This window comes from Nannobrachium achirus (genome assembly GCF_963921795.1).
Source record: "Nannobrachium achirus genome assembly, chromosome: 2".
In the NCBI taxonomy this organism is placed as follows: domain Eukaryota; kingdom Metazoa; phylum Chordata; class Actinopteri; order Myctophiformes; family Myctophidae; genus Nannobrachium; species Nannobrachium achirus.
In genome coordinates this window covers 38,698,891-38,713,760 of record NC_137811.1, presented here as the reverse complement: position 1 = coordinate 38,713,760, position 14,870 = coordinate 38,698,891, and the positions used below count along the sequence as shown (strand labels likewise).

General features: G+C 41.4%; 1 protein-coding gene across 1 annotated transcript; it reads right to left on the bottom strand.

Annotated features, from left to right (window-relative positions):
* Nucleotides 1–896: 896 nt before the first annotated feature.
* Nucleotides 897–14,614, bottom strand: LOC308305228 (uncharacterized protein). The gene is made up of 12 exons (XM_080749976.1): nt 13,949–14,614; nt 11,183–11,322; nt 10,430–10,608; nt 10,000–10,160; nt 9,728–9,868; nt 9,207–9,328; nt 8,358–8,526; nt 6,219–6,364; nt 3,695–3,819; nt 3,162–3,288; nt 2,145–2,278; nt 897–1,090 (listed from the first exon to the last, which is right to left on the bottom strand). Exons 1-12 carry the CDS (start codon nt 14,446–14,448, stop codon nt 965–967), a joined length of 2,070 nt encoding a protein of 689 aa, XP_080606102.1. The 5' UTR covers nt 14,449–14,614; the 3' UTR covers nt 897–964.
* Nucleotides 14,615–14,870: the final 256 nt, after the last annotated feature.

Genomic DNA, 14,870 nt, shown 5'->3' with positions numbered 1-14,870 from the left:
AAGTTAATAAGAAATTGATAACATTTCTTATTGGTTGGTTTACAATGGATTTGTAGTGGCGTCAAAGAACCTATGGGTCCGTAATAGGGCATTCACGAATAGTGATTTTTAGTATTCTAATTATTCGACCTCAAAGTATTCGAATAGTCGAATATTCGACAGGACTGGCCAAACTGTCAAATATTAAGTAAGCAAGAGGCGAACATTGTGAAAATATTTTCACAATATTTATCTGCGGAACAGAGTCACATTAAATGTAATACCTACAATTCTAAGTGCTTGTCAGGGTGGGGGTCCCCTGTTCAAATATGTTTATTTTGGGGGTCACAGCCTAATTTTTTTAAGAGACTTTTTTTTTAGGAGAAAACAATAAAAATTTAAATAAGCGAATATTCGACTTCGGTGAACAACATCGAATAGTGACTTTGATATTCGAATATTTGGTGAATGCCCTAGTCCGTAAACTACCTACCCTCTCCTATGTGCTGTTGGTCAGAAAGTGATCCGCTGTGACACAGAGCTCCCCGCAGCCATTCTCATCCCCCACTGAAGAGAAATCACCTCCCAGAGATCACCCACTTCCCAATAAGAACTCTTTCTTCATCCTGAAGTTTCAAGTTGGACCTACAGTAGTTATTCAGGAGAAGTTTGTTCTAAGAATCCACAAGCTTTTAAGTTGAAGGAACAGACGACATGGAATGCCCCGGAATTATTATCCATACGGCTTCTTCTGTTGGACGATGTCTTTAGTGGTGCATATATCTGGACTTTGCGGGTTAACTTGGTAAATAACTTTTACAATTTGAGAATTGTATATAACCAAATATCAAAACAAAGTGCTGTATTAGAAATCTACTGAAACAAATAATGTGGGAAAATAAGCATTTAATCAAGATTTGATTCACATTCAACCTTTATCCCTCATTTACCACCCAAAATCAAAATGGAGTGTTTCAGAGAAGCATCATTTATAGAAGATAAGAAAAGAGGACATGGTGATGTATCCAGGATTCTGAACTGGATTGGGGTCCTGGCCGCTGTATAAGCCGAAGTAGAGAAGTGTGTTGTATTCATACCCAGTCATGTCCAGCTAAAAGAAAGTAGGAAAAAGAAGAAGAAAACAAACAATACAGGAAGTTCATATACAAAACCTAATATACATGCTGGCTAAAACATATTCCTATTTACAACAATAGTCTTAAAGGAGTAGTTCACCCCCAAAATGACTTTTTCTCTATCGATTACTCACCCCATGGAGACTTGAATATAATCAATGGGAGTACATTTATTATAATCAAATTATTGTCTAAGGAATGTGACAAAAACTAAAAATATTATTGACCTCAAGTCTCCATGCGGTGAGTAATCGATAGAATTATGTCATTATGGGGGTGAACTACGTCTTTAAAAGAGGTATTTGAGAAAGGATCGTTACACAAATTGATTATATGCGATGATTACAGTGGGACCGTTATGGTCAACAATTCACTTCACAATGCTCAAGTGCTGTTCAAGCCTTAAGAAGCTTATGTCACTCAAGTGCTCTCGAGTGCACATTACTGCTCTTGTCATTCTTTTAAGAGAAATGGAAGCTTAGATGTGTTTAGTCCTCAGTGAGTGGAGAGGGAAAAATAAAGATACACATGCAATTGTACCCATGTTGTTGTCTACTTAAAATAATTTGATCATCCAGATTTACCATCAAAAGTTGCTAAATTAAAGCAAGAAAATAAATTATAATAAATAGGGTTATAGAGAACCATTGAACAACAGGAGAGTTCTCAGACTGTATAATGTCAAGTATACAAAACTTATTAAAATAATGTCATTTGGAAAAATGGGAATGCATCATAAAAAATCACACCCGTGTGAACTGAGCGGTGGTTCCCCCCCCCCCCTTCCCCCTGTGTGTGTGTGTGTGTGTGCGTGCGTGTGTGTGTGTGTGTGTGTGCCTGGTCTGGCCTGGCCTGAACAACAGCGCCCCTCCCTTAACATGTGTGGTCAGAAAAGGTTACTGCAGGCTACAGACAGACAGACACGCAGACAGACAGACAGACAGACAGACAGACCCACACACACGGCCACGTATAGGAGCGTTGTGACCACCGCTCAAAAATGTACATCTTGGCAACAGAGAGACAGACCTGTCTTGTGATGTCCATCCTCCAGGGATCGACTTGTAGACCATCACACCATCCTCCACGGCCGTACATCCAGGTACCGTGCTCGTTGGGGACCGCTCCCTCCTTGACCCTCAATGTGCAACCCAACGCTGAGCCTACATTACAGACAACTCATTTAAAAACACATTAAAGACGGCTGATGGACAAAGATAAAAGGTAATTGGTGCATTCATATAGCGCTTTTTATCCAAAGTGCTTTACATAGATTGTCTATTACATTCACCCATACTCTCACACACATTCATTTGATGGCAAAAGAAGCCATGCAAGGCACCAACCTACTGTACACATCGGGAGCAGTTGGGGTTCAAGTCTTGCTCAAGGACACTTTAATTTAGGCCTAAAATTATTGAATGCTTTAACCAGTGAAAAATAGCAGATATACAAGCTCACAGCGTGGCACCGAGTGCCGCGCTGCGAGCTTGTAGATCTGCTATTTTTGAAAAAGTCGTGAAAATGTGTGCAAATCTTTGAATATATGTATTTTCAAAGCGAACGTTTGTAACTCAAATTTTCCTTCTGGGTGGTCCCTGGGACTAAATATTTTGAGATGGGGGTCCGTGGCCAAATAAATATCATTTTGGGGGTCCTTCACATGAAAAGGTTTGAGAACCACTGACATAGTAGTCTCTCAAGAACAGACTAACTGAGCTCCAGTTAAATGAAAAGGACCTTTTCTTTGACGATGGCTGGCCAGATTGTTGACATACAAACATCGTTTTTTCAAAAAATCTTAGAAGGATTCAAAAGACACTTATGTAATCGGGTCAAAAATCGAATTTTCACGATGTTTCAAAAATAGCAGATCTACAAGCTCGCAGCGCGGCACCGCGCTGTGAGCTTGTATATCTGCTATTTTTCAATAGTTAAAGGATAAAATATTGCGTCATAATGTGTTCAGGCCTAAATGGGTTAACACCAACTCTGGGGGAGCCCGAGATCGAACTGGGGAAAAGGGGAAAAGGTGATTTCTCTCACCTGCAGAGTCAAATATACGCGTGTTGTTGAATGCGCCGTTTATCAGAAAGTGATGCGATGTGACACAGAACTCCCCGCAGCCGTTCTCATCACTACCATGGCCTGTGATGACTGCATACATCTCCACCTGAACAACAGACGGCACAGAGAAGTTGCAGAATGTTCAAAAGACTGTTGGAAAAAGGATAAGATAATGATTCCACTTCCTAAAACACTGACTGGGAACAAAGTCAAACAACCAGCTATGTTTTGATCTCACTCGGTCAGAACATCAGTTCATGGAGCCAGTATGACTAGGCACCGCAGTAGGCAGCCATCATACAACACTAGTAAAGGAAACGCCATTGCTCTGTAGGCACTCCCGAGATCCTTAACCACACCAACCCCATGCCTAAACCTAACTTACCAACAGTCACTCACTAACCTGAACCAGCTTCTATCTATAACAATGTGCCAATGTGTCCTGCCATGTGATTGACCGTGACCCATCAAACAAAGTAGACCATTTAACAAGCATCTGTCTCTTCCTTTACCTTTTTGGTTGAGGGTGGGATGCGGAATTTAATTGGCTGGTATCTCTTGTTGTAGTTTTTGTCAAAGGTTCCCCCACTGTACAATGACATCACTCGAAACGGGTAAAGCTTTTCCACGCGATTATCTGTATGTGAAAAGTTGTTTATTAATAGCATGTGACCAATTATTATTATTATCAACACACATTTTTAGGCATCGACTCAGCAACATGCAACAGTTGAATAACCTTTCATTAAAGCAAACAACAATAAGAAATGCTAGGGGTCAGAAGAAAAATGCATGAAGTTAGAATAATCAAGCAAGAGACAAATGCTACGCAATAAAACAGGAGAGACAGTTATCTATGGTAATGCTATGTGATTATGATTATTAAGGGAGATTTCTCCAATTTCATGCAGTACAATGTACACATGTTTACCAGTGACCATGAAAAAGAAAAGGTTAACCGACTTCCTTGTTTGGTGAAAGCTCAAAGATCAGATAAATGTATAAGAGTTTATATTTCTTTTTAATTTATTATAACATCAGCTCCTCCATTACACTGGCTATTAGTGTCATGCACCCCCTAGAGGCAGCTTGCCACACACCACAGTTGGTTCTCAGCGATCGAAGCGTTTTTTTTTTTTTTTTTTTGGAAGCAGATTCCGAGATGGAAGCTGTTTCTTTATAGCAGCAATGAATAGGAGCCTATGGAGATTACACACTTCCTGATGATGGCGGCCGAGTTGCATCATGGGATATGATGTTTTTTCGCTCACCAGGTAACACGTCCCTGGAGTCCTGGACGTGATATCGGGGCCTTGGCGGCGCACCAACGTAATTCCTATCACGTTCCATGGGTGCAATTGCACATTTCATTGCCATTTCATCTACTTAATATAATTTGATCATCCAGATGACTATTAATGTCATGCACCCCCTAGAGGCAGCTTGCCACATCACAGTTCCACAGGAATCCCTGCATATACCAATGTAATTAAACAGGAGATACAGTTATCTATATCATTTTCTAACGTTCTCTATGGTAGTGCTATTTACTAATGTAATGGAGAGATGTTCTCTACATGGTGATGCTATTATACTGTTTGTGAGGACATATACAATGTACGACGTTAATAGTTGAACATATTTCCTGTCTTTTGCCCTCATTATTTCCAGTAATAACTATTTACAGACAAATTGTTCCTTCCCGTTACCCGTAACTGAGATTCCCGTTTCCTACTTTGAGAAATTACTCCCATCTTTGAGTGAGAGGAAATGGGCAGAAATGGTTCTGGGACAGTGTTATTACAGTCCATTTTACTCCATTCTCACAGTGGGGATGGTATCTGTGTTCATGTAGTAGCCACGTTGTACATTAGCTTTCCTAACAGCCACAGCTTTACTTCTGTCACTGACCCCAAATATTGTCAGATTTGTGGTCACGGTCAGTGAGAGAAGTAACGTCATAGATATCAATGTGTACATACTGTAGGTCAGGGGTCTTCAAAGTTTTCAGGTCCAAGGACCCCTTAGTTGAGAGAGAAATGAGGCAGGGACCCCCACAACCTGTTCATAGATTCCATATAGTTTCATCATTTGACAGCATGATTGATCATCAGTGTATTTTGGATTCATGTCAATTTGTGTTTTCAGATATTTAACCACTTGAACCGTCAATACTTAATAAACTTGACCTTTCACTCTGTACTTAGTCTGCTCTTTTTCTCCTCTACACCAAACCTCTTTGCCGAAAATAGCCGATCTACAAGCTCACAACGCCTCACAGCGCGAGACGTGAGCTTGTAGATCTATTTTTGGCTAATGTGAATATGGACGCTAGAGTTCAAAAAAAAGTTTCTATCACTCCAAGATTTGGAGGACCCTCTGTAGTAACTCTGAGGACACTCTAGGGGTCCCAGACCCACTGTTGAATACCCCTGATCTAGGTTATCAAGAGAAAAACTCACATAATGTTTTTCAGGTCAAATCTAATCCTATATTGCGCTGATCAGAGCCGTGGTCACCAAATTATGTCTGGATGTTACATTTGTGACGTTCACCCACAAGCATATTTATTCTGGGATTATAAAGATCTGTCACCAGAATTCTTGTTGCTGTCGACACGTTCCTAACAATGGACTGTACCTAGGGCTGTCACGATTATGCCATTTTATGATACATTTTCTCTAAAAAGAATGCGATTAACAATTTAATTGTGTTTTTGTCGTTGACAATTACATTTCTGTTTGGCTTTTAGGCTTTGAAGTTGCACATGGTAGATATGACACATAAGCTAAATATACAAAGAAATTACTTGACATATTTGACAAGTTTATACTTAAAAAAGAACACTGATAGTGGAAATAGCCGATCTACAAGCTCACAACGCGTCGCATCGCGACGCGTTGTGAGCTTGTAGATCTGCTATTTCCACTATTTTTGACATGGAAACGATTATGACGATTATGAAAAATAATCACGATTATGTCAAATAATCACAATTAGACGATTATGTAATAATTGTGACAGCCCTAAGTGTACCTGTTTGATTGGTGCTACTGAAGCACAGGTTGAGGGAGGCCATCCATGGCATGGCCCAGGCCACCGTCCTCATGGTGAAGGTACACCTGCCGTTGTTGAGCAGGGGTAGGAGAGGTGACACGTCCGTCAGCCATCGTCCTGTACCTCTGCAGAACCAACAACAGCAACATCAGCAACTGCACGATTGAAGACAGATTCCCACTGCCTTAGAATAGTCCCCACTCCTTGGGGTGTTTTTTATCACTGTATATGTATATATATATGTCACCGCTAGATCGAGAAATAGTTAGATTGAGAACCGGAGCGCTCGTCGTGCGGCGCGGGGCGGAACAAGCAGTCGCTTTGACCCACAACAACGACAACGTAGCGTCGGCAGGAATGATATGGCCTCACCCCACGGAGGTTAGGGTTAGGGTTAGGTCGCAAACGACTACACAAGTGAATGGCTGTTGTCGCCATCTCATGGTGACTATGCAGAATTACACAGGTGCACTGATCAGAGACTATCAAAGTGAATTCACCGTTTGTCAGCCTTCTGATTGGTCCCTGAGACTCCCTGACTGGCCAACCAGAAAAATACATTCACTTTTTGCAAGCGGGGGTGGAGTTCTGCACTGCGGAGCACGGCCAGGCCGCTCGCGACCATAGCGTTTGCGATCATTGTAATGAATAAGCTTCAACAAACTAGTTCACATGGACCTTATCAATGGTCTAAGAGTCACGATTGGGTACATATATTTTAAATGGGCAGAATTACGAAAAGCCAGCCTATTATGTGAGGAGAAACATTATAGTTCTGTCCTCTTCCTACCCAAGATGCAATGCGCTTCTCTTTCTATTTCTATTCTATCTCTGATCCAGAGGATTAAACTAATTAAAACATTTATTTTCGGGGGAAAACTACTGTTTTGCTATGTAATTACTGTACCCTTTTCTTCCCTTTTTATTAATATCACGTAGATGTGTTTTTTTTGGTACTTTATATAGCTGTATTGAGGCTATGAAGAAAAAAAAATCCCATCCACTACCACTATAAAAGAATCTGCAAAGAGGATTCTGTCCCACTGGGATTAAACAAATTAAAACATATATTTTCGGGTAAACCCCTGTTTTGCAATGTAACTACTGTACCTTTGTCTTCCCTTTTTATTAATATCACCTAGATGTTTTTCCTTTGGTACTTTATATAGCTGTAATGAGGCTATAAAAAAATAAAAAAATACCATTCACTGCCACTATAAAAACAATCTGCCCAGGGTCAAATGTCCCATCATAGTAACAGGGCAGAATGGGGCGGGATTTGCAAAAGGGAGAATTGATCCAGGTGGTGGTAGGGGTGTGTGGTGAACGACAAAACGAGCGCTCTTACCACGATCTAACTGAGTTACCCAATCTAATTGTAACATATATATGCACATACGGGAACGTTATCATGTAATGTTGTTGTTAGTAGGAAGAATAAACATTTATATTTACTCAAAAAGTAGGAATTTACACAAAAAGCTTTCAGGGAACAGAATGGATTCCTTTTTTGCGTAGAACAGGAACTTGGTTTGAGATTGAACCGACCCAGGGCTGAGTGTCCTGGGTGATGTGGACAAACCCAAAGATCATGGTATTTCTTTTTACCAATTTTGTGACAATATCATGTGACTATATAAATGTTTTGCTTGTAGATCGGCTAAAACCATGAAATCCCTGACAATGTCTAGTCTCATATCGCAATATCAATACATTATTGATATATTGCCTAGTCCTAAACCTCATTATTAGGGTATTGTTTCTTAAAACACCCTTCAAGAAGCTGCAGCAGGTGCGCAGATATTCTCACTGTTTATTTCAAATGAATGGTATGAAGACTCAAATAGCCTTCTGTAGGAATGATTATAAAACAATAACCTCCTATTGTGCACCTTTCATATGTATCTCAGATCAAAAAAATCAAATAACACATTTTGGACTTTAAAATGCAATTACATGTAGTGAAAATGCTCATAAAAAAAGACAAGAAAAGAAAGTCAAAACTACATTGGTGTTTTACTTTTTGACAAGAGTGTCAGCCTTTTCTTTTCAAGAGATTTTCAAGTGGGCCCTGTTGCTGATCCAGAAAAGGTTGAGAACCACTGAATTGGTCAATACCTGCGGAAGGCAGTGATCCAGCGGCCCAGCTCTGTGTTGCAGTAGGAACTGAAGTGGTCGCAGCACACAAACAGCTGGACCACATGGTCCCAGTGAGGACAGCTGGAGTCTCTTGCACTGGGACAGGACAGGGATGCATCCAGCTCCAGCGTGTCGAAGTCCAACATGTCTGCAATGAGTCACACACAATGGCATCACTAATATTGTCTCTGTTGGGCAGAACACTTTTTTATTTTTTAATCTATTTGTTTTAGTTTTATTACACTTTGTCAGGTGACAATGCTGTGCAAAAGTAGCAAAAATAAAGTTAATTGTTTTGTTCTACTACTTATAAAAGTATGTGTTTTGTTTTGTTAGTTTGTTATGTTCGTTAGGTTTTTCACAATCTTCTTCAACAAAATGTAATAAGGATAGGCATTAACAAGTGTGGCTATCCTACAAGCTTTTGTCTATATCTTTTCAATCGGGTTCAAAGAAAAAAAAAAACATTCTTGTTATGTCTCACTTAAGAAAAAAGTATCGAAATAAACCATTCATTCGTTAATTGTTTTTGAAAATGTTTGAGCATTTTTTAAGTCTTTCACCCAGAATGACATGGACATAAAAAATATTATCCCTATAGCTTGCCCTCAGTGTCAAACAACAGCGAGCTCCACGGAAGGAGCCTCATGTGAGTGGCATTGAATACAATGGCCCACAATGGAAACAAGGCCCCCAGGGCTTTTTGAGTTTTCCAGTTTTCTGTACAGCCGTACTGTTTTCAAACATATTAATAAAGTATTCAATGCACCTCATGGAAGATGCTGAATAATGAATGTTGCATAAAACACAGCATGATACAAAACATACCAAAGGGTAAGTCCACTGTAGCAACTGCTCCTTTCTCTCCCTGCATGAGAGTCTTGTTAAACACTGAGACCACCTGAGCAGGGGCTCCGAGTCTGTTCCGGAGACCCTCATAGAAGTCAAACCTAGAAAGAAAAGAGAATAGATTCACCAGCAATCGTTTTTCATATTGTTGAATCTACAGTGCACTGTGTACAGACGAGCAGACAAGTATGGAGGCGTGGGCACTCTCACAGTCAGAGCAACAAGCATGCACACTCCTGTGAAATTGTCGCACTGGTACTCCTTTCACGCACACGCACACCCGCCTGTGACAACATATGAAATGTTGAGCTTTTTTCTATGTGACGAGGAGCACAGTGCGACCTTGCATATCCAAGCGAGACCGCAGCTGCTGCGTGAAAATGTCTTAAAACTGTTCTAAGCTAACCTACATGGCACGCTAACCTTTTGGTCGCAATAGTGGTGATGATTTTCAAATGGGAAGAAATGCTTTGGTGGACACAGCCTAGCTCTCTTCTTACCACTGGGCCTGCCAGCTGATGAACTTGAATGTGGGGTAGAGGAACCAGCCCATCTCAGCTAGAAGCCCCTGCTGGTCTATAGCAATGAAGAAGTTTGGGGACGGTGTGTTCTGGAAGGATACGTTTACCCGCTGTCCAAACCTAAAAACAAAACGTAAAAATAATCACAGCATCTAAGCTTTTGGAGAGAACTCTTAATCCTCATGCATAGATGTTGTGTTATCAAAGTGACTCGACGATGTGACCTTGTCGTTCCAGAGTTGTGGTCTTACCGGAGTGCCTGGGCAACAGATATCTCCAGGTGCAGCATGGCAGCAGGTATGCCCAGTGACACTGAACACTCATCGCCCACACAGTTCATATCCTGAATGGAGTTACCGGGCAGAGCATAAACAAGGACACCAGAGGCATTGGATTGAGCCATATTCTGGACCTGTAGAGGTGGGCAAACATTTCCCATGAGTTCAATCACTTTTTGTTTCACTTTAGGTTTTGGCAGAAGTACTTTAATCAGATGTGTAAAAAGTATCAATGCCACAATGTAGAAAATAAAGCCATTTTCAACGAGATTTGATGTAGAGGGAAATAAAAGGGGACCTAGTATAGACCCCTGGTGGACACTGAGAGCCATTGAGAGCCACTTCTTGAAGGCTTACAAGGAGTTCAGCTTTGGGAATCACAGAGAATGTGGTGTCAACTAACCTTGGTGAAAAAAGAGCAGTCGCCTTCAGAGACCCAGGCCACGGCACCGGTCACGGAAGGGGAGGTCTTGCAGCCATCTCCTGCATCGATAAGCTGGTATGACCTCTGCAGACCCCACCGCCCCATCAGCCAGTCATATCTGGCATCTAATCTCTTGACGATCACTGGCATGTTCCACCCTGTCTCGGAAAAAAGAAGATGAATGTAATCTAAACTCACTTTGAGTGAATAACACGCGTGCATAACACCAGTAAGACTCCCTAATCTGGAGATAAGCGACCGTCAGGTCGCATACACAAACTTTAGAAGGCAATGGTAGCCAATCAGGAGGGAATATGGGAAATGGGACAGATCCATGTCGATGACATGACTTTAGAGATACTGTGTACCGCTTTGCATGATTTTAGGACAAAATCTGTTGGAGCAATGTCCAAAAATGTGTTTTGCAAGAATCTGCCTCATGGTGGCACTAGAAGAGTGGAGTGTGTTTGCAAAATTTGGCATGGATCGGGGCAACGGTGGCGGAGATATGAGTAGGGCAAAAGTGTGACGTGTGCTCATAACGCGCTGTATCGTGAGCCGCAACAAGTTGTGAGCCTGTAGATCGGCTATTTTCAAACCCCATGGAACCCCTCAAGGACTGCACTTTGAGAATCACTGACACAAGCTAGGTCCAAAAGTCGTTCACAAAAGGACTGTCTCCAAAGAGAAGAAACTATACCACAAACATTCTTAGCAAAGACTGTGTCTTACCCTCACAGGTGAAAACAGTCTGAGAAAGGCCACAGTTGTGTCCTGTGCAGCTCCAGGAGTAGAATACATGGGGAATCCAGTTCCCCAGGGCAAAAACTGGCACAGGAGAGAAGTGCAACCTGGACAGCACCTCCTGTGGACTGTAAATCATAGGCAGATTATGAGACAATGGGAATGGGCCCCCTGGCACAGAGGCCTCAGACTAAGGACCCCCACTCCACTCACCCACCCAAGTGCACAATGAGTAAAAGGATACGGAACATTTTCAATCAGAATAAGACCAAATGTGAAAATGTATCATGTATATCATTTCATAATCATCAGAAATGTAAGCAATACAAAAATCATTTGCAACCGTTGCCCCCTCTAATGGTACCGAATACGGATATCCAAGACTCATATCCCATGGAAAACTTGTTGGACTACTCGGTCCATTGATGCTGTATGTATGGGGGAACATCAATCCTAGAGTAAATGATTAGAGCAAGCGTTCTCATACATTTCATCAAAACAAACTGAAAGCTATCTATCTACTCTACGCCTGTGCTAATCAAAGTGAGGTTCAGCCAGGGACCCCCTGTGGTCCTTGAGAGGGATCCAGGAGGTCCCCAGTTTAACCCTATACAAGTATACACTGACTATTTGTGGGCTCGCCTATAAGGCGAGCACACTTTAGATATTGTCATTATTTATCTATCAGGCAGGCATACTATATCAAGTTCTCCTCAAAACTTCGGTTCCTTTCTACTCCTACATACTTAGTGAGAAAATGAAAATAAAAACATCAATGTGTTCAGTTTACAGTGGCGAAGTGTGCTATTATTTTTTATAGCAATCGGCCAAATGGTGGCGCTGTAGGAAGCCTTCGAAAGTGCGATCTTTGAACAGGTATAGCTCATGCTGTGTTATACATACAGCCATGAAACCTGTATACACTTATGCGTCTTCTCATGCCGAACAACTTTTACCCTCTAACTTTTGACCTCTGACCTTTAGGTCTCCCACAATTCGGAATTATATGAAAAACAGTAAAAATCTATCTCCTCCTGGGATTTTCGCGTCAAGTGCACAAAACTTTTTTCACATGAACTTTGGACCAATACGGTCAAACTGTCTGGTTGGATTTCTTTTAAAGTGAAATATAATTTTTTAATAATTCAATATATATTGCGGTTTTATGCAAATTATTCTTCGGCCTCTAAATCATACATGCAAAGTTACACGTTCATGGCATTTGGCAAAGATGTGGAGGGTTAGTCAAAGTATCACTGAAACCAATTTTATTCCAATCGGCCAAAGGGGGGCGCTATACGAAGCGTCTGAAAATTCAAACTTCAAACGGGCATAAGTCATGACTCGTTTCGTTTGAAGACATGCAACTTGTTACACGCGTGCTTTGACTCAAGCGGAAGACATCTGTGTCGTTGTTAAGTAAGCTCCGCCCTTCGATTTTCCGCCACTTTGAGCAGTTTGTAAAACGCGTAAACCCGCTTTTATTCTGGAATTTTCGCGTCACGTGCACAAAACTTTTTTTACGTGAACTTTGGACCGATATCTAAAGATCTGTCAGATCGGATTTCTTTAACATTGAAACATGCTTTTTTAAATAATTCAAACAATATTGCATTTTTATGCAAATTATTCTTCTGCCTCTAAAACATACAAGCAAAGTCACATTTTCATGACAAAATAGTGTAGAGGGTTAGTTCAAATATCACTGAAACCAATCTTACCCCAAATGGCCAAAGGGGGGCGCTATATAATTTTGAGCAGTTTGTAAAACGCTTAAATCCGTTTTTATTCTAGGATTTTTTTTGCAATTTGCATAAAACATTCTACACGCAATCTAAGGACCTTTATCTAACATGCCTATGAAGTGCACACAAAAAAATTATAAAATAATAATAATAAATATAGCTGCAAGCAGCGATAAAGTGTCCAAAGCCAAAAACACCTCAAATCATGAACACAGCCTGGGATGTGCGTGAAATCTTGCAAGCACATTCCCAATAGGTCAAGGAACAGATACCAACCTTCTCACATTGGCCTGTTATAGCGCCACCAGCGGGTCAACTTTTGCACAACACATTTTTGGAACAAAATGGACCAATCTTTGACGTCAGTAACGTCAAAGAGAGCACTGCCTGCGATCTTGACATTTTGTGCTTTTATAGCCATTGTTTTCTGGCTTGAAGCGAGCCCACAATTGTTTCGAAGGAACAATATTTTTCTAGTTCTTTTTATCGTTGTGAGCTTGTAGATCTACTATTTTCACATCTTAAAAAACTTTAAGGCACAACATATTTTCAGATGGGGTTCCACGGCCAAATACATGTTACTTTGGGTATCCTTGATATGAAAACGTTTGAGAAACACTGCTTCTCGAAGTGGATTTCAGGGACTCTCTAGCTAGGTTCCTTTATGTGGGTCTAAATTGACCCTTACAAATCTGTAAATCTGTAACAGTGTACAAATGGAACCCAATGGGTACACTGTCAAAGTTAAGGGGTGAACTTCAAATGTCAAAGTTTGTGAACCACTGCTCTAGTAGCTCAAGCCAGTGGTTCTCAAAGTGGATCCCTGGGACTCTGTGGGTTCACCACTTCCTTTAGGGCCAATTAGGGGGGTCTAAATTGACCCATACAAGTCTGTAACTCTGACAGTGTCCAAATTTGGTTCCATTATTTGGTTCCATTTGTACACTGTCAGAGTTAAGGTAAGACCTTGAAACGTGAAAGTTTGAGAAACACTGGCTTATATAAGCACCTGTGCATTGCTGCACGGATGACCTGCTCCCTCATCCAGAGAACATCGCTGACCGCAGAGTCGTCCAGGGACAGGAAGAGCACCTGAGCGCTCTGAGGAAGCGACTGCACCAGGTCACTGAGAGACGACTCAGAGCTCCATAGACTCTCCAGAAAGCCCGACTTGTTGGTGAAAAGGTGAATTATAAGAGGTCCCTGCAGAGCCGCCGGCTTGTAAATGAACTCTCCGTCCAGAGTCGCCACTTTGAAAGGGGCTGCCTTGTCCCCTGGCTCAAAGCCCGGGGCCTGGGGGGCTCTATGCTTCTTCCATCTGAAATCCACAGTAATGTTGTTGTTCGAAGCATGCGGAGGGGATAATAAGGTACCCTGCTGCTCCTGTTCGTCATCTTCAGCCAGTATCATACGCTTCCACGGTTTCACTGAGGCATGAGTAGAAATCACATGACATGTGACAACAAGCAACCAAAACCAAAACCCAAACAGAACAAGCTTCGAAGACATCGTTCTTCTTCTTCGGCAAGTCAAGTGTAGACCTATCTATCCCACAAAATAATCTTCATCAGCCCAATGCGGGAACCTGGAGTCTGTTCATTCTGAATGACAAATGTTTTGTGTTCACACTCACAGCAAGTCAAAGTAATTCAGAATGAATGTCAGTGTTGTTGTCAGTGCACACCATTCGTTCTTCCCCCTCTGCATGCTTGCTTAAGCTACGGTGGCCCATGCAATGCAAAATACGTTGCGCAGCGTGCGTTTGTGTTTCGTAGTAAGACATGCTTGCCTTCCACTCAAGTAAAAAAAAAAAAAAAAAAAAAAGTCTCAGAGCAGGGGTCAGCAACCTTTTTGAAATTAAGTGCGGACTGCGGAAGTGCCATGTTTTTATTTTCTAGATAGTCAGTGTACTGTGTGCCATATTGTCAACA